The 25,704-nt window shown below is 38.8% G+C and overlaps 1 protein-coding gene and 1 long non-coding RNA gene across 12 annotated transcripts in view; both read right to left on the bottom strand.

The window, feature by feature from the left end:
• Nucleotides 1-2,197: 2,197 nt before the first annotated feature.
• On the bottom strand, nucleotides 2,198-8,515 carry LOC124088740 (uncharacterized). Its single transcript, XR_006850450.2, has 2 exons — nucleotides 8,176-8,515; nucleotides 2,198-5,823 (listed from the first exon to the last, which is right to left on the bottom strand). It is a non-coding gene; the product is annotated as an uncharacterized LOC124088740 (long non-coding RNA).
• Nucleotides 8,516-13,643: 5,128 nt separating this feature from the next.
• Prox1 (prospero homeobox 1) overlaps nucleotides 13,644-25,704 on the bottom strand; it is a 59,891-nt gene continuing 47,830 nt past the window's right edge. For 10 of the 11 annotated variants that reach the window (XM_046438501.2, XM_046438503.2, XM_046438502.2 and 7 more), the window contains one exon: nucleotides 13,644-19,258. In XM_046438501.2, coding sequence (XP_046294457.1) covers nucleotides 19,070-19,258 — 189 coding nt within the window. In that variant the 3' untranslated portion in view covers nucleotides 13,644-19,069. The remainder of the gene's footprint in view (nucleotides 19,259-25,704) is intronic. The other variant, XM_046438504.2, reaches the window with a different exon arrangement.

The raw sequence follows: 25,704 nt of genomic DNA, 5'->3' as shown, positions 1-25,704 counted from the left end.
CCTGGGAGACAATGGGGACACATCCAACTAAGGTGCTCCCTTCTGGAGAATTTGCTACTTTGCAGACCATGAGCTTCTTGACTGTATACTGGGCCCTGTCCATGATTTACCCCTGAACCCAGCTGAGTGCTGACTCATAAAATGAGCTCCATATGTATGTGTTGAATAAACAAATGGATACATTAACATGGCACAATCTCCTTATGTATCTTTCATCTATTTGTAAATCTCTCTCTGGTCCAAATCAGTCCAGAACTTTCAGAAGCAAGCCACGGGACATTGCCTTCAGTGAAGTGCTCTAGCCTTTACCCACCATTTCTGCAATTCAGACATTTCCATTATCTGCAGTGGTAGGTGGGAGACTCTCTCCCTTGAGGTTGATTAAGAACCCCAGGGCTTAGGATATCTAGTAAAATTGAGGATGGGCCTTGGATCGCTAGTTGAACCCATTTCTGCTTCCAGTGCTTCCTGCTGATGATACATGAGGCTATTAAAGGCAGGTGGCTCTGGTGGGGCATCTTTCCCTAGCACAAGCTCGGCTGCAGACCTCTTGGCCTCTGCCTTTAGTGCTGTATGCTTAGCTTTCATTCCATCAAAGCACTGCCTAGCAATTCTCCTCCTCTCCCTCCTGCCTCAGGGAGGCAGCCTTTTTTCCTCCTCCTTACCCAAACTCTCACTTCCCATTTCTTCCCATCACCATGGGGTTGGTCTGCCTCTCACCTTTCCCTTGCAGGTACAGAAGCCTCTATGCTTTCTTAGAGGCAGTGCAAAGGCCTGGTGAATCCCCTGGAATGAGTGAGACAAATTCAAGGCTGTCCTTAAAGGGAAAGGAAGAAGAGCCTCCTTTTCCTCCTCCTCCTCTGCTCTCTTCCTCATTTCTTCTTAAGACTAGTATACAATAAGGTACCAATTATGTTCACAGTTACTCAATTCTGTTAGATATATACATAAACATGAGGTCCTGTAATTTACTGTATTTCATGAAGTCCAGAACACATCAGCAGTAAGATATTACATCATTTTATCTCCTACTAAGAAGAAAAAAAATGCTACCTATTATAAGTATTAAACTCTGTGGATTGTATGCTGTATAACGAATTCAAAATTATTCATATGTGGAAAAAAAGGAATTTTTTTTTTTTTAGGATCAACTAAATCATACTGCATTATTCTGCCCCTAGCTAATTTTGGTTAACGATTGGACTTAGAGATCTTTCTGTGTTCATATTACAAGAATCTATTTCATTGTAAAAATCATTCTGTAGTATTCCGAATAAGGAGATAAAATAGTTTATTTGATCATTCATCTACAGATAGATCTTATTTTTGCATTTGTAAACAATGCTTCAGTGAAGATTCTTGTGAATATTATGAATATTCTCAGTTCCCAGAAGTGGATTTCCTACACTGTATTAAATTTGGATCCTTACTATCAATTTGTTCCATCAAAGATATCTATTTGTAATCCTTCAGTAGTGCCTGAAAGTATCCATTTCCCCAGGCTCTTATCAAGTCTAGATAATAGCAATTATGTTTTCCATTTTTTTTAAATCAAGTTGACCCAAAATGGCATGTTGTAATTTGTACTTCCCACATTGCCAGTGAAAGTAAGCATATTTTCTTAATATTCCTTAGTTATTTTATTTCTTCTCTGGTACTTTGACTACCCATGCCCTTTGCACATTTTAACATCAAGTTGTTCAATTTTTATTGATTTACAGTTTTTTTAATATAGTAAGGCTAGAAATTTTTAAAATATATTTAGAAAGCATTTTCTCCCTATTTACATACTCTAAAATTTTCCATGCTTAGTTTTTATTGTTGCTGAAATGTAACTACTTTGATTTCATTTTTTTGTGGCTTCTGGATTTTGCGTTGCTTAAAAAGGTACCAGACTATAGTTTTCCAGAATATTCCTGTGTGTGTCATATACATGTATGTGTACACATATGTATGTGTGTCTGTGTCTGAGAATGTATTTTTAACTGTTAGTCTGCCAAGAATTTATTTTTGCATGTCATGAGGGAATCTAACTTTGATTTTCTTCACTTAGTTTAGTTTTTAAAGGATTTTCTTTTCTATATAAACTTTAAAATAGTTTAAGTTCCAAAAACAGTCCTCTGAAATTTGATTGAAATTTCATTAATTTATAGAGTAAATTTATTACATTAATTTACCGATAAAGTTATTGAATAAATTAGATAAAATAAACACATTTATTATTTTGGATCTTCCCATTCAAAACATTACCTTACCTCGATGTGTCCCAGTTTCCTTTTTCAAATAATGAGGATAATAATTTTAAATGTCTTATAACATTTCCAAGGAAAACTAAACAAATCATGTAAGTAAAAATATTGGACAATTCTTGGCACATTAAAAGAAAATAAATTCTAGTTGCTATTATTATTGTTATTATTATTTCCTATACTTGTAGGTTTTCTTTACACCTTTACAGATTAGTTTTATAACATTATTTTAAATACTTGTAGGTTTGATCACTATTTCATTTCTACTGTATGTTCTAATTTTTTATTGTTAACACATAAAAAAATGGATTGAAATATACATTAACTATTTTAATATTTATTAAGTATCCTAGATGACCTTTTCCCATTTCTCCCTCTGATCTGGCTCTAATAGTATTGGGAAGTGCCAAGAGCAGAGAAACAGAGACCAGACAGAAGGTCTTAATATGCCATTTTCTTGAAAGTTTGGTGCGTTTGATTTCCAAAATCAAACATAAAGACACTTGCAGTGTTGTGTTGCTCAAACAAATTTTCCCTGTGACCAGTTAGGATACACTGGAGAATTTCCTGTATCGAATATGAGAGTAATCACTGCCATCAGAATCTTTTAATATTGGCTTATGTAAAATACACCTTTGACTATCTCCTTTGTAAATGGCCATTTTATTTAACATTAGGAAGCAAGTTGTTTTGAGACAACTGAGAAAACTCAGGATGCCCAAGAGGAGGATACAGCTTGGTGGATTTCTACCATTCTCATGATGCTCAAGAGAGGAAGTGGCTAAGACTTACTAGAATTCTTAGATGTATTATCCTCAAACAAGAGGTGTCAGTGGGGAGAACTCTGGGTAGGCTGCTGAGTCTAAAAGAACATCATCTTCCTTCAACCGACTACCCAGGGGGTTTATCAGTTCCTTGAATAACTGAGTCACATCATTAATATCCAAAAGAAGAATATGATGAACTCTATGATTATCAGATTTTTAGAAATCTATTTTTATATTAACCTCTTTCAAACATCAGTGGGGCTCACAGGGTTCATATTCAGCTCATTTAAAAGCGGGTCTTGCTATCCCGAACATTGTTTGAAACTTTTCTTTTTCTCTCTTCATTCTTATGAGGACAGCATCCCCTCAAGTGTTACTGGCCTGGTTCCACTATGTCAAATGTATGCAGCAGAGAAAGGAGATACACCAGCAGCTGGAGTGGCTGAGCGGAAGGAAGGAGACTAAAATGTATTAATCCCATTTGAAGCAACAGGCACTGTGTTGAATGCTTTCAGATACAATACCACGTTGATCCTCATAACAATCTTGCAAGGAGAACGTTGCTATGAGTATGTTCACACCTGGAGAAACTGAGGCATAGGGAAATGAAGATTTGAACCAGGGTTGGTTTAACTCCAAAGTTCATGGGTCAGAAATGCCAGCTCATTTAGAATTCCAGCTAGAACTACCAGAGATCTTAGGCCAGGTCTCCAGAATCCTTGATACAAGACCTTGGTAATGTGGAGGCCAAAGATAAGTCTCAATAGACTGGACTTATGCATGAAGAAATAAACTTCTTTTTTGGCAAAATACTCCATCAAGAGCTCCCCTGATGGGCAATTCAAAACCTTTCCAAGACAACGAAGACCTGCCGTCTTAATGGGAATGCTGCTGCTGTCTTGATCTTTTGGTTAAAAATCTACTTCCTGGAACAAGGTCACTCTCTTCCAGTATTTTCCATCTCTAATCTTGCTCAGTGAGTTAAGATCAGACAAATAGGACTGAGGAAGCTGTAGGCAGACAGAATTAGCAATAATTCTTTCCCACAATACTGCACTCCATTCTTCTAACATACCTCAAGTGCATGCCCTCGGCCAAAACAGATCTGGCAAGAGGAAGATTAACAATGATGACAAAAATAGTCCCTGACTTGATAAAACAAATATCAACTGGGTCAGGGGACAAGAACTGCCCATAACTAACCTTGGGATCTAATATGTTCTTCATTAGCACAGTATTGCACCATCTTAAGCATTTCACCTCATGCTAACTCTGAAGTTAGACCTTAAGCCTCTGCCCTTGAACTTAGTCAATATTTGCAAACTGTAGGGGAAAAAAAAAAGGATATAGATCTGCATGGGGGGTGAATGGAAAAGATTCCGGAATAACTTTTCTGGCTTTCTGTAAGCTCACCATTTCCAATTCCTTGATTTTTTTTTTTTTTTTTAGAACCAAACTTTAGAGACAAAGTTCCTCAAGTAGATGTTTTCTGTGACATTGTGTGTAGTGTGTGTGTGTGTGGGGGGGTGGAGGGGTAAATTTTCATTGAATAAAATGTGGCTTTGTCTTAGTCTGAGCTCCCTAATTTCCTCTCAAGATAAGGATGAGCTCATTGAACCTATCTGGTCTCTAGATCAGTAAACACTCTGCATGGGGCAAATTCCAGTCCCAAACCCTGGGCTCCTGCACTTCGGGAGCCCATTGATTTTCCCTTTCCTGAGGCTTCAGGGTGAGAGGTCAGGGCAGGTGGTGGCGTGGGTGGTCAGATTTCCTCTGTCTTCCTCTCTATCCAAGGCTCCAATTCTCGGATGTGGGAGCATTCAGTCTCACCATGTCCAGAGCAGAGGGTGCCTTCTTCACCATCTCCTGCCATTCTTTTATTCGGACATGTACCCCAACTTTTGCCATGATTTTTGTGCCATCTGTTATTGTTGTTGTTGTTATTATTGTGGTACAGGACCTTCTGCATAATTAGGCAAGTTAGCGTGATCTACCTCGAAGCTGCACCTCCATGCTCTGTAGGATCTATTTTGCAAGGAAGTTTCTTTTCTGATCACCTAGCCATGAACTCTGGTCTTCCCTAAGTAAAGTTGCCCCACTCCACTTCCTTTTCCCCTCACCAGTGGTAGGAACTGCAGATCCATTTTTCCCATTGATCAATGTGCAGCATTTTGAAGTGTGTCTTGGACATCCTCCCTCCCATCTATAACACCAGCTTGCTCTTTTGAAGGCAGGATCCATATATAGCTCACTCTTGTTTATGAACTCTGCCTTCCTTCTTTACCAGGAGCTCAGTGAATGTCGATTTGGGATGTGACATTGAGAAAAGAAAAAAGGAGTAAAGTACCAATGGTAGCATTTAAAATGCCAGGGACTACCCTATGGGGGCACCCATTTCTCAAGGCTAATGATAATTCTCTCTCTTTGACTTCCTCTTCCTCCTACCTTTTATTGAGCACATGCTATACCAGGTACATTCCCCCCAGCATATCTTATTTATTCCTCGATTCAGGGAGTAGGTCTTGTGTCATCAAAGAACAAACAAGGGCTCAAAAGGACTTCAAAAATATCAAATCATGGACGAGGCTTCAGATGTAGGTTTCTTGGAGTCTGTAGCCCATGCCAGTGACAGTGGTGCTGCACCCTCTTGTCTCCCAGACTGCTGCTGCAGAATGCTGATCCGTGCAGACTGTCCGTGGGCTAGCAAACAGGGAGGCATCTGTGCAGGTCAGGGCCTCATTTCCTCTCTGAAGGGGAAGGGCACATTTCCCCACTGTCTTCTGTGTTTTTGTCTCTTACTGTGCTTCCTACAAACAAAAGTGGTATTTGCTTACTGAAAAAAAAAAAAATCTAAAGACTACAGAAATGTATAAAGTCAATGCAGAAATTGCCCCTTACTTAAATGCTTTCTTGCTTACTTCTATTCCTCAAAAGTAACATTTATTATGGTGACACGTATTTATCATGGTATACATGCACTTCTATGTGTATGTATGCGCATGTGCATGCATGCACATGCTGGATAGATACAGAGATATTTGGACTTTAAAAAGAACCTCACAAAAGTGGATCCAATCCATGTTATGTAAATATTCTTGTATTTACTTTTAAAATTCAACAACATATCATGGATAACTTTCTATTTCATTATGTATTTCACCCTCACAATTTTAGTGGGTAAATAATATTCCATAGGCCTTGGAATCAAAATGCAAATCCGACAAACTAAAAGTAGAAATAAAGCCTTTTCAAAAAAGATAGGTATAATTATTGTGTGGCAGAGGTGACATAAGAGGGAAGTGGGGTCAGTTCCACCCAGGTTAAATTCACTTAAGAAGACATAAAGTCACCCAGTTTGTTTTAACAATCTACCTAGTGGATGACTTTGGGTCTACTGAGGATTTTTCCATTGTTACATATCCCTGAACATGTCATGTAAAATTTAGACACATGAACTGAGGCTGTCCCTGCTTCAAACCCCAGTTGTCTGTGACTCTTCCCCATTCAGCCAGGGTCAAGCACTGGTTCTAGAAGGGACTTCACAAAGGAAGTACAGAGACAAAGCATCAAGGTTTTGACTTTTGAATTTCTAAATAGGGTCTTAAAACTCAGTGTTGAGACACCAGTCTTAAAAGTGCAGGCTTTTAATTTGCCAGACCTAACTTTTTTTTTTAAACAGTATGATAGAAAAGAGTGTTTTTAGTTTCAAAAGCTCAAACACCAAAGAATCAAGGAGGCATAAAGCTTCATCTACAACAAAGAGCAGAGATAACACGTGAGGATCCAGCCCTGCTCACCTTCACTGGCTGGAAGAGGTCTCCCTGGGCTATGGGACAGAATGGCAAAGAGGTATGTAACTAGACCCTGTCCCTGTAAAGTGTCCCTTGGATCTTAGGCTAAACCCGGAGCTTGGGTGGAGATGACAGGACAGCCAGGTACATTGGGACCTTGAAGAAAGAATTTACAGCGGTGTTCCATCCGGCACCCAGAATGTCATCGCCATGCAGACGTGGCCTGGGCCAACATGGTGTGGCTACATTAGGGTACCAATGGCGAGTGAGCACCGGTAGCTGAGGCCTCTACCACAAAATGGCTTGAGAAAAGGGTCAGACTTTCCCGAGTTCAGATCACTGCAGGTATTATCATGAGGAAGAAGGTGAGTCACTGAGGATCTGGGGACACCTCAGTGGAACGGGGCATGGAGCTCTGGCCATGGTCACAGACATGGTGCTCTGCTGACAACTTGGAATTGGATGACTCATGACTCCTCTGCTCAAGGACCAGACAGTACAGCATTGTTGGGACATTATAACCAGAGGCCTCCCCCAAGGACATCAAACACGGGGAACTGAAAGTCCACAGGAAGAGAGTAGAGCAGAGAGGGATGGAATCTTCTCGGAAACAGCTGAGCAGGCCTGGAGGTGCCTAGATTGCTTTCTGCCATCAGAACAAAGATGAGCTCAAGATATAAATTAAGTTGACTTGTAGGGGGAAAAAGTCATGGGTTTTAACCAAACCGAATATGTGCCTTTGTCGTTCCTACTGGCTGAGGTGTGCAAATATTTCGATACGATGGCTAGCTAGATGAGGAGTTGGTGAGGCAAAACCATGCACCTTTAAAAATGTTATGGGTGTTGCCAAGTTTCTCTCCAAAACTTTGGTGGTCCCAGCTCACGCTGTTTGTCACCAGGTCTGTTGGACAGAAACTTCTGTCCCATTCCTGGTCAAGCTCTGAATGATAACAGCTATTTACTAATATTTTGCCAACCTGAAAGGGAAACAAAAAGTCTTAACTCGTCCTTTGACCACTGTCCACTGCTGCAAGTTTCAGCCATAAATCCACTTGGAGTTTTCTTTCTATTCGGGAGCCCAAAGTAGAGGAAAAAATAAGACTGGATTAAAATTAAAATGTTGAAAACAAGCAAATCCATTTCATTTATTTATTTTTTTTCTGCCACTGAATCTTGTTACCTGTAATGGCAACTCTCATAAACTTCATCAAATTGCCTAGGGTCAGTCCTTCCTAAACCAAGCTCCTTCAGTCTGGTGGTTTGTCCCTTTTTCTTAGAAACTAAAAAAGTAAGTTCTAATGTTTTTTATGTCAATATTCCAGAAAATGAAAATGTCATGATTCCTTTTGCGTAGAATGAATAACCTACCTTTAATGGCTTTCCTAGATTTCTTTCTTCTTTGTTTAGTTATGGAAGGAAGGTCTTAGCACTGCACTGGATGAATCTGGCTTTCCCCAAAGACTCAGAGTTCTAAGGAGACATACTAAAACGAGACATGGTCTCTGAGTTAGGCAACCTGGCAAACTGAAATCGCTGAAAGAGCAAAGGCTACTTGGCCCTTTGACACAGAAAAACTCAGGAGGGGGTAGCACACAGTGTTTGAGGTCGCTGACAGCATCAATAAGAAATATTTGTCTTCATTCTCATTTGAAGGTAGAAAAAGCAAATAAAATTTATCAAGAAACTTTTTCCTGCTTTTCATGTAGGAGTAAGGCCAGATCTTACTCCACGTCAATCTGAACCTGCTCATTGGCAGTATTCTTTTTACTATAGAAGGGATGGTCCCAAAATAAAATTTCAAATTTATAATAATAATATCAAATAAATTATAATAAGATCATAAAATTTATATCTTGTGTAAATATAAAATATATTTTATATTTAGAAATAACTACTGGATTTGCTCAACTTTTTTGCTTTTGTGTTCATAAATATGGGCTTTATAAACAAACTGAGTGTACATAGATATGTATGTTTTGTGATGCATATCTGAACTAGTTATACAATATGACCTCTTTTGCATATATGATTGAATTCACCCATAAAAGCATAACGTCCAGGTACCTTTGGGGAAAGAGAAAAGTTTTGTTTGCTTTTGGACCATTTTCCCAATTTCTTCTGTAGCATTGGTCCTCTTGGAATTTCTTACTTAGTAAAATTTTATTTACTCCTTGGGCTGGGGTTGTGGCTCAAGGGGTAGAGTGCTTACCTAACATGCGTGAGGCACTGGGTTTGATCCTCAGCACCACATAAAAATAAAATAAAGGTATTGTGTCCACTTACAACTAAAAATATATATTTAAAAAATTTATTTACTCCTTTTTGCTTATGAATTCATCTACTTGGCTGAGATGTTTCATGTGTAACCCTAGTATTAACTATGTTAATTCTTGGATTTGGAGTGGAGAAAAAAAAACAGAAATAATACTCATTTGGTAATGTATGTATCATTCATGATTTTTTTCTAAGTGCAGATACCTATCCTCATGTGCACACACCCAAGTTATGTTTGGACACTTGTACATTTACCCTGCTCCGTGCCAGCCTTCAAGGTTTTTGCTCAACTTTAGTGTCAACCGCTGAGCTATGGATAGAGATTAAGGGAACACATTGTTTTGTTGGTTTTCTTTCTTTCTTTCTTTCTTTCTTTTATTTCTGTTTACCAATGATTTTTCCAGTTGTGAATAATCGGAAATAGGAACATTGATTTTTAGATTTATTTTCCAACAGGTCAAGGGTAACACGACAATGACAAGAAATCCCTAGCTCCAATTTTCAGGGTCTAGAAATACTTACACCAAGGAATTTCCAATACCAGTAAAGCACAGTGTACTATTTGCACAAGCACTGGGGGAAAACCCAGAACTTTCTATACTGGCAGATTTATTTGCAGAGACACAGGCATTTTTTCCAGGGTGGCTGCCAAACTATCTCCTGAGCTTGTCTAGCTAGCACCTGGGCCACTCCGCAGGGGGCTTTGCAAATAATACCCTCCCCTTTGCCAGGATAGAGGCTGCCTAAGTGATTCTGTTTCAGTGTGTTGTGGCACCTTAATCTTTCTAAGCTGCTCCACTCCTATCCTGGGGCCAACCCAAGAATGGCTGCTAAGGGTGTGGCCACAGAAGCTGTATGACTGAGGCTGGGGATAAGGCCTAAGAAGATGACAAGAGTGGGCTTTGGATTTTTAGAACACTTCTGTGATCTTCAAATTTAAACATCTTTGGAAGTTGGGATGGGTCTGGATGTAGTTCTTAGACTACAAGTTAAAACAAAGTGGTAAGGTAATAAAAGCCACTGACTGGCTTTTGAGAAAGAGAACCTATTGTTATTTGGCATAAACCATGTGCCAGGCTCCTGCTTCTATAACCTTTTTTTTGAAGGCTTGATAGAAGTCACATATGCTATTATCTATTTTATGCATTATATTTAAATTTTATTTCATTTGTAGTATTGGGGATGAACCCAGTATATGCTAGGTAAGTGTTCTACCCTGCTCAGTTCTTTTTTTATAATTTTATCTTGGGACAGGTCTCTCACTAAGTTGCCCAGGCTGGCCTCAAACTTGTGATCTTCCTGCCTCAGCCTCCTGAGTAGGTGGGATCACAGGCGTGTGACACCACGCCCAGCATTATCATCTATTTCAATTTTCACTTTCAACCTAAAAGATCTTTTACCTAACCCAGTGAGAATATTGAGTCATGTTGTTTCTTAGCAGACAACTCTTTTATTTAAAACCGGATAAGTTTTGTTAGAATTTACTTGTTATTCAGCTTAACATACACATTCATATCCTTTGTCGTACCCAATGAAATCATTGTTGTTTTGAGCAGAGAAATCTTTTTTTTTTTAAATAAACATTTTATAGTACTGGAATATAAAGATGGAGCTGCTTCTGTTAAACAAGGTCTTAAAATGTTGGCCCCAGATATAATAATACCACATTGCTCTAGAGATCTAGAAATTTCTAAAATTTTTTTTAGTGATATTCATTCTTCTTCACAAGCAGGACTGTGACCCAATCTCTCATAGAGAAGTGTCTCTCACCCTGTGAGTTCTTATGCAGGATGTGGAAGGACTCTCTGACCTTGGACAGGAAACAAGTCCCATAATTGAGGGTGGGGGGAAGGCTGGGGGCAGAAATACCTAGACAGACCATATAAGGTGCAAGGCACAATGGAGACCAATAAGACCTGGCCTCCTTGAGGTGGGGAAGGTCAGACCCCATCACCTGCCTTCAGGCAACACAGACCTGACATGGAACCAGCACCCAAGTATTCCTGTGCACCCACAACGTGTCATTTAAGCATGTACCACTGGAAGAGAAGCACACTGAACCCTTGATATCTTAATGTTTACTTTAACAGTGGCTCATGGCTGTGAACAGAGGGGGGGCAGCTATGACACAAGCACCCAAGGCTTGGCAAGAGGCCAAGACACTTACCAAAGGGAGAAGGATCATGACTAGAGAAGGATCCAGTCACACTTGGTTCACTTTAAAATCTTGCCCTTGCCTTGCTCTTTAATCCAAATCACCTTTCTCATGAGAAGCAAAACATCGTGAGAATTTTTTTTTTTGCATGTAGGAAAGTTAAAATTATTTTAAATAAAATAATTTTAAATTTAAATAAAATTATTTTAAATTCTCCTAGAACACTCGAGGATTGGCATTGAATAGATTGGAGGCAGATTTTCCAATGCCCAAAGCAATAATCCTTTGATGATTTTTCCTGTAGTTTCAAAAACTACCCTATAGGTGTTTACCCCAGTGTAAAGCCTCCCTCCAAAAGGTTATATTGTTGATAAGGGGATATGGTGCTACTTATTACTTTGGTATCTTTCATAATTTTGCTTATTTTTCTATTGGCTGTTTTATAAAGTTGTGTCTGCTGTTTTCCTTTCTGCACACTTCCTCTGTATTTTGTGCCTTTCAGAAGACAAGAATACTTATAGATCCCAGAATTTGGCAATGTATTGCAAATATATGATGTATGTTCTCCTACTTGTATTCAGGGGTGTCTATTTCTCATCTCAGCATATGTCACTAAAAGAATGTGTGCAAAATTTTATCTATTAATTTTAAAGAAAAACTTGTAAATCATTTATGATTGCTTTAATGAAGATAAAATGAATGAATCCCATTTTATTGTTAGCTTGTGAAGCTTATATATTCCATTATAAAACGGGCACGGGTATCCCTCGAGATGTGCAGGGGACAAAGTTTGTGATCAGATTTAGAACAGATCAGGGTTAAGAATGGTGGTGCATGATTTTTCTAGACCAAGTCCATCAGATAATTTAGAATCACTCAAGTAAGGAAATGAAGCTGTATTTTTTACTAAACCTTCCATCAGAAAACATTTCTACTTCATGTTTTGGGTCAGAATGTGGATTATCTCATCTGGTTTAAAGCAGATCAGTGTTAAATAAGTTCACGAGGAAGGAAGAGTCACCGTATAGCTGCAATGCCTCTTCTTTCCAAGAAGAGAAGTTGGAAGGTGGGAGGATTCTTTTTGCTCTAATCAGGGAATAAATATCTAAACATGGAGGGACATAGACATGATCATCCTTTGTACAATTTAATTAGGAGACTGGAATTTAAGTTTGTGCAGTTGATGGGAAAATAATTCCAAGTGCTAAAAGCTCATTATCTTTTAATAAAGTTTTGACCTTGCATTTATTCCAAGAACCCCTGTGTCATTAGGGTCAAAATGTAAAGTTCTCATCATTTAGCTGAAGATGAAAGAAGAAATCTGTGAGACCAAGAAGATACTCTACAAGAGCTTGTTTAGACAGAAGGATGGTAGAGCTGTGGTGAACAGTGGATAGTTAAATAAATCTCAAATAGGCAAATGACTCAGCTAATTCTTGTTCCTGATGCAAGGATTTAATTCATTTTCAGTTACTATGATAAAGTACCTGAAATTAGATACTTTATAAATAAAAGGCTTGATTAGCTCACAGTTTGGAAGCTTAAAGTCCAATAAGGGGCAGCCCATCAGTTCAGCTCCTGTGAGGAACTCTTGGTAGATGGCATGATAGTGAGAATAGTATGTGTGGGAGGAAGAGATCACATGGCAGGAATGGAAGACAGATAGATTCAGAGACCAAGCTTGATCTTTTTTAACTGGCTCTTGCAGGAACTAACCAGGGTCCAGAGAGAATTTAATCCCTTCTGAGGATGGCTCCCTGAATGACTAATTACCTTGCACTAGACCCCACCTCTACAAGATTCCACCAACCCTCAACACCACCACACTGGGGACCAAGCTTCTAGCATTTGGAACTCCTGGGAACATACTCCAATCATCTCTAAATCAAAAAAGAAGACATGATTTCAAAACAAAGAAGAATATTGATCTATGAAATGTTACAATCAGTCTTCTTGGTATGAAACATGCTATCAAAACTGTCTAGAGGATCATTTTAGGAAGATTTTGAAAATTTACATCATTCCTTAGTTCTGAGTTCAGCAGAAATAAACATAATGCAAGTGTTAGATCCCATATTTTAAGTAATAAATTTGTCATTATGTGACTGTCAGGAACATCTTTCCTTGTTCTTTGAATCATTTGACATTAACAATTGAACTTTAGTTTGAGGGCGGAGCAAATCTGAGAGAAGAGGCTTCTGAGCGACATCTAGCCATTTACAGCATTTACTGCAAGATAGATCTAGGAGTTGCATGCATTGATGCTGGGGTTATGTAACTAAGAATTGTAACCCAAGGAAAACTCTATACTTGATATTACAATCACAGCTAGTCTACTGCCTTACAATTGCACCCAGGTCCAAACAGGAAATGTCATGCATTTCAAATAAAAAAATTCAAACGGCACTGAGCTTGTAATGTATATTTTATTTTGCACAAGCTTGCATATATACTGCACATACATTCAGTTTAAGAGAAGATGGAAGGCACACAAGGCAATTGGACTACTGTATCCTTTAAGTGGTACAAAGCAAAAGGTAAAAGTTTGGAGAGAATACAAAAGCTTAAAACACACAAAGTAAAACCCCCTCCCTCCCTCCCTCCCCACAACAACTTATTTTTTTTCCTGTTTTAAAATTTAGTAGCTGCCAAACTAAATTTTTTACTTTTACTTTAAAATCAATTGTCTACTGCACCTTTTAATTTTCTTTTTAATATGGACAGGGAGTCTCATTGTTTTATCATATCAATTAATATTACAGTACATCCTTGGTAATACAAAATTGTACACCTTCATCAAATAAATTAGGATAAATTAAACCAATAAATTATGCAAAGTCTTCAGAACAATAGACAATAACAAAAATCCACAATTGAAATTGCCTCTAGCTAAAAAAAAAATCAAAAATTGACTTTATCAGTTCAGTTATTGTACTATATTCAAATCAAAGGGTCTTTATTACAAAAAAAAAGAGCTTCATAATGCTATTTACAACATATTGCTAAATAATATAAAGGCAGTGTTTTGTCACGGTTTATACTATATACATATGAGAATGGCTGGGACAATATTGGGGGAAGCCATGACCTTTGATTCTTCTAGGTAGTGCTGAGACCAACCCCAAATACATTTTTTTTTCTAGTTCTAAATTTAAAGTGGTAATATACAATTTTGAATTTTTATCCCCCTATATAGAGGACTTGAATATTTAAAAAATACAGAATGAATCCATCTTCCCCAAGGAAGTCTAGCTCATTTGCCTTTCTGCTCTTGTTTGTGCATTTTAGGGGGTGTCTGATTTAAGAGAGGGCTCAGTTGAAAAGACTCAAAGTCCAGACGCTTCCACATTCTGTTATATTCTTAGAAGGATAATTATAAGAAGATGCAAAGCTTAAATACCAGTTTTGATCCCAGCTCAGAATATGAGCATTTTAGCTTGAGTTTTATAGATGGTTCATAACCAACAGATCTACAGAAAACAAAACTGCATTTCCTTCAACATAACATTTAAGTGCAAAACAGTAACTGCTTACTCATATCAACCAGTTACATTTTTTTTAAAGGGGAGCTTTTTGAAAACAATGCTTCTTGTAATTTGCAAACACAGAGTTTGTACCAGAAGGAAACATTTGTACTATTCACACCAATGAATACTCTATAATATACATGGCAAAGAGGTTTTGCACTGTCCTCACATATACACTGCTTTTTTTAAGGGGAGTCTGTAAACCACTTTGTCTTTGATGAATTGATGACTGCTTCTAGGGGACATCCTATTTTGAAAGCTCCCAAATCTTTAGCTTTATGACTCAATATTCACCTGCATATGTGTGTGTGTGTGTGTGTGTGTGTATGGAGGGGGTTCTTACTAAATGTCTTCATGTACATAGAAAAGAAACTTCATAAATTTACAGAAACTGCATTACCCTTGCCCTTGACATCTGATAAAAGAGACTGTTATCTTTTAAAAGTAGAGAGCAGGATTTTCAAGAATGCTTTCAACTGTCTATACAGTCACTGTAGTATTCCTAATAAATTCAACAGATGTTGTGAGAATGTAGTTATTTATTAAAATCTCATGTCTTACGTAACAGCAGCCATGAGGTTAAATATTTACATTGCTTTATAAAAGTTCCCCTCTTGCTTTAGTGTTTCCATTTTGCTTTTTTTTATTTGTCTGTTTGTTGCTTTAAATTTTTTTTAAATGATATTCACCCACATCCCTAGTACAGTAACAAAGATTCTGCAAACATAAAACACTTTAATTAAATAATACTCGGAGGCACAAAGCAAACTTCAGGAGTATGTGGGTGAACATTTACTTAAATAATTACTACATTCTAACATCTTCCACGTGTTTTACCATTTAATGTGAAACGTCCTCATTTAAACAGCCAGAGAGACAGTAAGAATTAAATGTTTTGTTGTTGCAAATAGAACATTCTTTTCACAAAACATAACAAATGTCTAAAATAGGTTCTTAAATCTAGATAGGAAAAGGTAAGCTTTCCACTTCACACGAATATATATATGTATATTTTTACATGTGTGTATATGTGTGTATGTGTTTTTATATTCACACATCTGCACACACATACATAGCACATGGTATGAAATATTGCTTCTATACTACTTTTCATTAGGCTAAGAAAACACAAGATTTGCACCACAGTTACAAAAAATTGGCTTCTACAAGAATTTTCAAAACTCGAATGCTGCTCAAACAATTGAGGAAAAAAATAATTTGCGGTATCAAACTGTTCTAAAAATTCTCTTCTTCAAAAACGTATTCTCCCGCTTTGTTTTAAAAAGACACAAAATATGCATAGCTATCAACATTACGTCAAACAGCCAGAAAAAAAATCTAGTGTTTATTGCAGCTGTAGTAATTGGAAATAAAGTCAAAAAGATGAAATCGAAAGCCACAGAAGGCACAAGAACAATTGTACTTGTGGGAAAAAACTGGTATTTTGAAGGATTTTTAAAAATCCCCCCGCTGGTGCATTTAGATCTAGGCACAGACTATAACCTCAAGTGTACACGTAAAACTAATTTAGAATTAGCAGAAAATAAGTGTAATGTGGAATTTCAACATGGACTTTAGACTCTTTTTTTTTTTTTCTCTCCTGTGTAAACTGTCCCTCATCCTTCACCCTCCCACCGCGGAAAGTCAACTTTCTCCCATGGACCCAATTTTCAGGTGGTGAGAGTTAAGATTTGAAAGTTGGTGATTTTTGTTTTTCAAGTAACTGTTAAATAGGAGTTTTTGAGAGACAGGTTTTTATCACTTTCCAATGCACTCGGAGGCACAAGATTGTAAAAGGGGGAAAACTATCTGAAAAGCAGAGTGGTCGAGTTCTGTTTTCAGAACAAAGAGGTGAGTTTATCCTCAAGCTGCAATTTTGACTCTGAAATCATTTCTGTGCCTCGGTAAACACTGAGGGGATATTCTCAGTGCTGTAAGTGCATCGACACTAGGTTGTAAACACACACTTTTACTTAATTTATCTATCTAAATTAGAAAGGCAGGGGATAATAATATGAAAACTCCAAATAAGTCTGGAATCAATATTTCACTTGCCCCAGATTAAGACACCTAGTCATCTGTCTACCCAGGTGAACCACTGCTCTGCCGTTTTGCCCTTTACCTTGCACAGGGCAACACAACGTTGATGTTAGGAATTACCCGGAACAGCAAAGACCAGTTGCATGCTGACATGAACAACGAATGTCAGACTCTTCCCTATGAAGCAAATTCAGATGGCTTCTCTACTTGTGCTGATTGGAATCTTTTTTTTTCCCCCTAGACTTTTATTCCAATATAATGATTATCCAAACTTTTTTTTTCTTTTTAAGCAAGCCAAAAAAAAAAAAATGACAAATTGGATCCTAATGATTCAGTGTGCATGAGTGTGAGGGTGTGAGCTGGGAGATAGATGTGTGCGACCGTGGGGGCTTAGCGAAAGGGTTGGCGCACCAGCCCCAACCGCAGCACACTCTGTCCACACTGTGAGGGCCTGTGAGTCTCCTGAATGATGCCCGGCATCACAGGACTGCACCATTTAATTTAAAGTCAGCAGGTTTTAAGGCTTTGTGCTGACAATAATTGTGTTCATACATTCCTGTCCATCAGCAGAATTTATAAATGATGTTAAATTACAGTGAACGGGTCAGCTAGTCAGTCACATGGGTCAACCTGCAGTCTCCAAAGTCAAATATGATTTTTATAAAAATTAAGGGAAATGGCATTTATGTTCTGTATGTTTTAAATACCAGATTTGTTACTGTGTCATTTTAGGAGGTGTATATCAAATTATCTAAGGGGAAGGAGGGGCCTGGAAAACGCCATTAGAATGAATCATGAATTTGACTCCATCCACACACGAAAATTCATCTAAGAAAACAAGTGTGAATGCTGTTAGATTTTTTTTTTAAATGCACGTATGGGACATTGTACATCACTGAAAAAACTGGGAAAAAAAAAGAAAAGAAAGAAAAAAGAGGAGAATCATTGAAGAAAGCTTAAAATAGCAGCTAGCTTTCTTAGGTGTGCTGAAATTGTGTCTTTTGGGTTAACCCCAAATTTTCCTACGCTATACACTATTCTCACATTTTGGTCAATCCTAGCTTCTGACTTAGAAGAGACATTATCAATTGCTTTCAAACGTTATACCTAAAATGAAAAAAAAAACACTTAGACTGTCGCCACTTTGAATACCCATCAGGGTAGTGTAGAGCTGTATATATGGAAACAGGTCATTCTCACACGTCCTCCTCTTAGGAGGCAAAGATCAAGTCAGCTGACAGCTGTCAACAAACTTGTAGTGTAGGCAAGGATTTTATGGTCCATTGGGATTTCTTTTATTCCTTACTGTAGAAAGGTATAGTGTCTTAGAAAAAAAAAAGAGTTGATTAAACAAATAATAATTCTTTTAAGCATATAAACAAAGTCAAGCAAAGAATATATTTGAAGCTTATGTGCCTTTTAATATCTGAAGCAAAATAAATAGAAAATGATAACAAGTTATAGGGCTTTTCTCTATGAAGAGTGATCTAAGCTCACTTATTGTGAAGAACCTATTATAAAGTTGACAGAGGTGGCTAAAAGATCATGTGTGATTCCAGTCTTATCTTGAAAGAGTTAGTTTTGTACAAAATTGCTTTGCCTCCATTAGAAACTGGTACTAGTTTGGGGGTGTTTGCCATTGCTCTTAGGTAAAGACCGACAGTGATTATTTTTTTCTTTTTTAATTTGGACTGTTGGGGTATTTTTGAAAAGTGAGCTGCTCATCTGTCATTGGGATTATTTTTAAACACATAAGAAAAAGCTACTTACTGAGTTCAAACCAAACAAAATACTTCAGTGTATGAAGTGGTTTCATTGAGTTTCCAGACCTTCTTAACAATGAAAAACAAGAGACACATCAATGTCAGTAGAGCTGTGCTGTGTCATGGTTTACCTCAGCCAACCGCCATTTGCAATAAGCCACCAATCCAGCGGGTGCATCTTTAACAAATGCCCTTCCTTGCTAATGTAGACTTTACACGCGCCAACATTCTTTTTCCCTGAAAATTAACCCTATGTTAAGTCTCCAAATGTTAAGGGCCGTGGGCAAAAGTAAACTAAAGGCGGAAGGAAAAATAACCATCCCCTCATTGTGGAAAACAAAAGGAAATGAGAGAGATGATGATGAGGAGGAATTACCAGCTGATTTCATAACATATCCATGCCTCCCATACACATATATATGAAATCAAAATCTAGACACATAAGTTGGACATCCAAAGGGGACTGCTACTATTCATACATTCAAAAAGAGTTGTTGAAGTTTCTACTCATGAAGCAGCTCTTGTAGGCAGTTTGGGGATTTGAAAATCTCAGGGACTTCACTATCCAGCTTGCAGATGACCTTGTATATGGCCTTCTTCCAGGAAGGATCAACATCTTTGCCTGCGATAATGGCATTGAAAAACTCCCGTAATGTGATCTGCGCAACTTCCAGGAATCTCTCTGGAACCTGCTGATACAAGGAGACAATGGCATTAATAAAGTTTTCAGTTTCAGGTCTACAATCTTCAAAGGAAACTGAGCTAAGTTCGTTCTTTCAGAAAGAGGCTTCCATGGTACCTGCATTTTCTAAAAATGGCCGGCTTCTATTCTCTTATGTAAAGTCATTATATATAGTAGCATTGTAACATGAGGTTGACAGCTCTGTGGAGTTTTAGAAAAAGAATTGTGCAGAGCCTACACGCAGACCTATTGAAAAAAATAGGATTTCATTGTGAACATTAGGGTAGAGAATAGGGAGGAGGCAGTTGGGATTCCTGATTTTATTAAATAGGTCCATTCCAGAAGAAAGTCTCCAGCGAATTTGTCAGAATATAATTCATATTTCCTTTTGATTTCCATCATGAAAATAAAATGTGTTCTCACAATCAAATAATAAATAATTGAGCATCTATATAAACTAAACCCATACTTTCAATAAAGAAAATTTAAAATCTCAGCTTCTGGGTTTGTATCAGGACTGTTGCTGAACTCTCAATTGTGTATTAAAACAATCTGTACCATGAAGTACTCTACATTCATAAAGGAGTAAGATAATATCACAAAATATAAAATTTAAACTGAATCCTAAAAATGCCACATCAGAAACTGCTTTGAGGTTAGAATTGCTCCATAAGAAAATGATTTATGCAGTTGATAATAATTATGAAAACTAACATTTTAGTATATATCAGGCACTAGGTTACCTATTGAATGTCATTTCATTCTCCCAAATTCTCTGTGAAATATTATTATCCCAGTTATACAATTAAAAAAAAACTGAGGGATCAAGGAAATTGCTCAAGGTCATTACATTCCAAGATAAACACTTCCCAAGTATTCTTTTTAGATCTGTATTTATAAAGCCTTTTCTTCTACAGCAATTAATAGATGTGTTGTGTATGTGTGTGCATGTGTGCACGTGTGTGTATGTGTGTGTGTCTATGTTCTCTTGTTAATTTAATAGATTCACCTCTTGACCAGGGAAAGGAGTAGCAACTGGTGTACCTATTTATTATTCTTTTAAAGTTACTTATAGTAAAATGTGGTCTATCTTTCCCCATTATCAATATAATGGATTCACAGAATAATGCCACCAACTCATAACTTTCCAAGTACATATTGACACTCAGTGGATATCTTTCAGGGGTGCATTTATGCATTGCTGACTGTTTTATTTTTACATATAAAGACATACAAGTACCATGGCTGTATTTTAGATACATCTGTCTACACACATAACAGATGAAAGATGTTTTTCTCAGTACAGATATGCTGCAGAAAAGGAGAGAAAAGGAGAGGTATTGTCATGTTGAGCCTCTCTCCCCACCTGTTCCCCAAACTGGTGCAATGGACCTTTTCATCAGGATAGTAACTGGTAAAGAAAACTAAAATAATGACCCAATATTCCAGTTTTCAACATTTAAAATTGGACGAACAAGCTTATTACTCCCAATAGCAAATCAATCGTTCTCTTTAGGTAAACCTAGTAATTCCCCAGCAAAAAAGGGGGGTTCTATTTGGTGTCTAGCAAAAGGAAGAATTCTGTGCAACCTTTACCAAACACATTTACACTGGCCTATTGTTAGCACACAGTTCCACATCCATGGGTGACCGTCTGGAAAGTCACCCATGGATGTGCGTGCAACCCACCGTTCCCTCCTGAGAACTCATCCAGCTTTCCCACAAACCACTGGTGATCTCCCCCAAAGCTCCTGGATACACGCGAGGATTTGTTGGAGGAGAGCTTAGCCTCCCACTCACCTTATACCAGGACAAAGTCATTAGGCAGACTTGTTGAGTACTCTTCCCTCCTCCTCCCAAAGATAATCCTCCACATTTTATCAAACGGGCATTACTGAGAGAGGGGATCTGGATGGAGAACAGTTAGGCAGTGTAACTACCCACCCTAACTATTTGGACTGGGAGCTGTTAGCCAAATGCTACAGAAACATAATCATTGGCATTTATTAAAATAAACATTTCAAGAAGTGTGGTTCCACTGGCCATTGGCAATAGAGCCTCTACAAAAATCTATGTTCCTTGAACACTCAGAGGAGCAACATGGCAGAAAGCGTTGAGGGATGACAGGTGTGGGCAGGGGCTCCAGAGGAAGGCAGAATCCTGGAAGCCTTGCCCACTACAAGGACCCCACGGGAGGTCTGGGGAGCCAGGGGAAGAGGAAAGAGGGGCATTGTGGAGATTGTTCGAGGAGGTAGATACATCTAGAACAGCATCAGCATCAGAGGAGGAAGGCAAGAGTAGCCACAGGATTTGAGAGAACAAATCAAGGTAACTTCATTGGGGATTCTGTGCAGGCTCTCTAGATCATTATTCTTATCATCGTTCGCCATGCCTGCTAAAGGTTTTTTAGTGGGTTTTGTTCTGTTTCAAACATTCGTTTCGTGTGGATATCATCATGGGCTTAGAATATCTTCTGCATTTGCGTTTTGATGTTACATAACTTTTTACCTACTTGTGTCTACCTTATCCTCAGGTGTCTTTAGGTGAGAAGTCATGGTTTTTATTCTGCGTATCACCCACAGTGTTCAGCAGGGGATCTTTTGCAGAGTCATTTGATAAATACTGTAGTTCATAGTAAGATCTCATGCCCTGTTCTAGCCCATCTTGCCCTGGAATTATACTTATATTTTCCCTCAATACATTGGGGGTGGCGGCAGGGAAGGAAGCTTAAAATAAAGACAAAATTGGCTAGAAGTTTAAAAGTTAGAGTTAGGGATGGGGTTGTGGCTCAGTGGTAGAGCGCTTGCTGAGCACGTTTGAGGCACTGGGTTCTATCCTCAGCACCACATTAAAAAAAGAAAGAAAGGAAATAAAGTTACTTTAAAAGTTAGAGTTTAGAAATCATCATTTTATGGATGAAGAAACAATGCAATTCTCTTGAGACACAGAAATTATGAAATAAAAGAGACTTGTGTGAAATAAGGTGTCTTCCCATTAAACCATGCTGGCTCCCTTTTAATGTCTGTTTTGTTAAAAGCAATTTCAGCTTCTATGAGGCATCCAATCTTTGACAAGCTTTTGGTCTGTAACTGAGAAAAAAACCACCAACAAGGAGCTAGGAACTTTAAAATAAATGAAAATGATGCAAAAAATTCAAAAAATTCCTGGGAAGAAACTGGGTTATTGGTTAATGTGTGGGAAAGTGAATTCTTTGTGTACAAGGGAAATGGGTTGCTAACCTAGTGTTTGCTCTGAGGTCATGTTCACCCAGTGGACTGGGATGGATAAAATAATGTCATAATGAGACCCCCTAACAATGGAGCAACTCCTCTTTTCTGGTGGCTCCTGAGGCCCAATGTTGGATAACAAATGGTCGGAGAGGGTGCTATTGAATTCTACCACAGGTAGAAATACCAGCCACGAAAACAGAAACCCCTAAACCCTCTGCTTGGAAATTTTCCCTAATTCCATTTACCAGAGTAAGGGAGGTCCTCCTGATGCTTTTGTGGGGGCATCTTAGGATTCAGGGTCATGAGTAGGACCATATTTTTCTGCACCTCCTCACACCTAAGGGCTTTCCAATCACTAATAAACATCTGCAGAAAATCCCTTAGTGACAAGTAATCCCTTATCTAGGTTTCTTTTAATAGAACCCAACACTCTGCAGAACGAACCCTAGAGTATATCTCCTCAGCATCAGGTGGCAACAGTCAATCAAGTCGCTGGAATGCAAGACAATGCAGGCTGCTGGGGGGGGGGAGGGGGAGGGAGAAGGCCATGCCTTTGGACATGCCACAGGGAAAAAACAAAAGGCTTCCAAAGTCTCTGGCTGGAACTCTGAGGCTATTGTGGGAGCTGCTCTGCCCTGCGTTCTTCAGGAGAGGAGAGTGGAAAGTTTGCTTTGATAACAAAGGCATCCCAATAAGGGAGCCTCACCCCAAACGGTTTTGCCTTAATAGTTGGAGGAGAGAATAGGATTGTGACGAGGTGCTTGAATACTTGAATAGCTCATCAGTTTGAAGGGGGCTGGCTAGCAGCATCTAACAATTTCATCACAATTGTTTGTACTTGAGTCTCCTCAGAGCAAAGGAGGGCCTTGTGGGCTTCAGGCAACTGGGGGAAACAAGGGGGACTGTTTCAAGTCTGCTCAGTCCACAGCTGGGTTGAGCACACACACACACACACACACACACACACACACACACACACACACGGTGTGTTGGGTGGGTAGCTGTTTTGCTGTTCTTTTTTTTTTTTTTTTAATCAGAATGAGTGGCAAAGACATTTTTCCCCCGTCTTCCTCCTCCTCTTCCCAGTTGCTTTACCTTCAAGGATGATTTGTTTTATTAAACTGACTGTCCCTAGCCTCTGCAGTACATAATAAAAGCCTGACATAGCAGGCTGCCTGCCTTCTGTGTCCTGCAGATACTCATCATAAGTGTCAGGACATACCAAGGTTAGCGGTCACTGGAAGTGTGCTCGCTGGCCCAAACCTTGCCAAACGCTCTTGGCAGCTGAATGAATGTCACAGAGAATAGAAGGGGAATTACAAAGGTTAAAAAGAAGACAGCCTCTCCTATTTTCTGGAGACAGAGAAGCTGATTTTTCACACCTCTGAAACATCCATAAGCTCATTCATCAGCCTCTTGCGGGGGACCATAACCTTGCCCCTTGCACAGGTCTCCATGGACACCCCTCCATCCTTGATCCCCTTTAAAAATTGGCCCACCGACCTTGTTTCATCAGTGAAATCATCTTTACTGAAATGGATAGAAAACAAACTAGGCATCACCTCTCCCTCTGTCTACTCTCTCTCTTTCTCTCTCTCTCTCTCTCTCTCTCTCTCCCCACCCCCCCAAGAAGGGAAGATTCAAATGGCCCATTGAGCATTATCAATAGATTCCAATCTTATCAAGGGAGATCATCTTTACAATACATCTTTTCAGCTCATTTTTTTTTCCTCAAACTTCCTTCAACAGAAAAAGGGAATCTGGACTCATGTATGGGCAGGAATGGCTAAGGGTTGGGAAAGTAAAATCCTGCCTAGTGTTTTGGTGAATTAGTTTGTGTGTGGGTTTTCTTTCTTCTTCCTCCTCCTTTTTTTCTTTTTCTTTTTTTTTTCCTAATACTATAAAAGGGCAATAAAATGCTGACTGTAAGAAGACAATGTCAAGGAGAAAAGGGTACTGGTATTTTGGATACTCTTCACTGCTCGCCTTGGAGAGAGAGTTATTCTTGTCACAAACCCTTTTGTCTGCATCTGCTGACTGCTTGCCTGTAGCCAGCAGCATACTTTAACTGTTTTGTCACCTCCTAACATCACATGCATCAGCTGTTGGGCTTTTGTTACGGGTATTGTAGAACTAATCCGCTGTGGCTGTTCTACTGTGCAGTAAATAAAACAGAAACGGGCTTCTCAGACTATTCTGCATGAATATTTCAGATGGCTTTTACAACTCCGATTCACAAAATCAAATAAATAAATAACTCCCCCAGCACCCTCACCCCCCTCCCCGCACACAGAAACAAAACCCCTCCAACCAGCCCCAGATGCCTCCAAGTCAACTGCATTGAAGGCTTGGACTTGAGCCTTCAAGCAATTGTTTCAGTGAAGTTGAAAGAACAGTCTCCTCTCAACTTCAGCACCGTGGAATTCCTATTTATTATTAGAGTCGAACATGTCTCATGCTGAAAACCGGCTGAGCATCCCTGAAAATCTGAAGAGCTACTTTTTCTTTCTTTTATTTTTTTTCCCTTTGGGCCTTAAAATATATAGGTAAGGCCATCAGAAACGCATAGTGTTGACTTGTTAAAATGCTTTTATTGTTTCCATCTGCATTTGTTTCCCTTCCACTCATCTGAAAGGGGTCAAGGGAAGATGCTTATACTTTTCGTTCATCCTAACTGCATTTTCTAAGATGTTTAGCCTACCCAGGAGCAGAGAAAGGAAATCAAACTCTGAGGTCTTTTAAAACTAAATTCACATCAAGAGCTCTCTGATGGTGTAAACAATGTCCTGATCATAGAGAGTGAGGCATCTTTCTGGATGCCTTCTAAGTGTCTTTGGAGAAGTTCAGAAGAGAAAGGGCATCTACACGTGTGCGCGCACACACTTGCACACAAAGATCCTAGGAAAGGAGATAAACAATTGGAGTACTTTCCCGAGGATTCATTCACCCTAGTGTGCACATGATTCCTCTAAATAAACTCGCCTGTCCCTGCTGTTTGTTAAGTAAATATTGATCAAGGAGAGACCTATCTCCTGACAGCAGTGGCACAAGCTGGGGACTTGTACTGCAGACAGGGTGGACTTAACTGGATAAACTCAGATGCTTTCCTAGCTCCTCGAGGAGACTATCAGATGAAAAGACAGATAAGGGGACACTGAGCGTCTCCCCTGCCTCGCTCACACTGAACTCTTCCTGCTAGAGGCAGGAAAGTGGAATCATGGCATGT

Source organism: Marmota monax, unplaced genomic scaffold (assembly GCF_021218885.2).
Source record: "Marmota monax isolate L192 unplaced genomic scaffold, Marmota_monax_Labrador192_F-V1.1 WCK01_AAM20220418_F8-fsc00118, whole genome shotgun sequence".
Classification (NCBI taxonomy): Eukaryota; Metazoa; Chordata; class Mammalia; order Rodentia; family Sciuridae; genus Marmota; species Marmota monax.
Note: the sequence above shows the minus strand (reverse complement) of the source record. Positions and strands in the feature narration are given on the sequence as shown.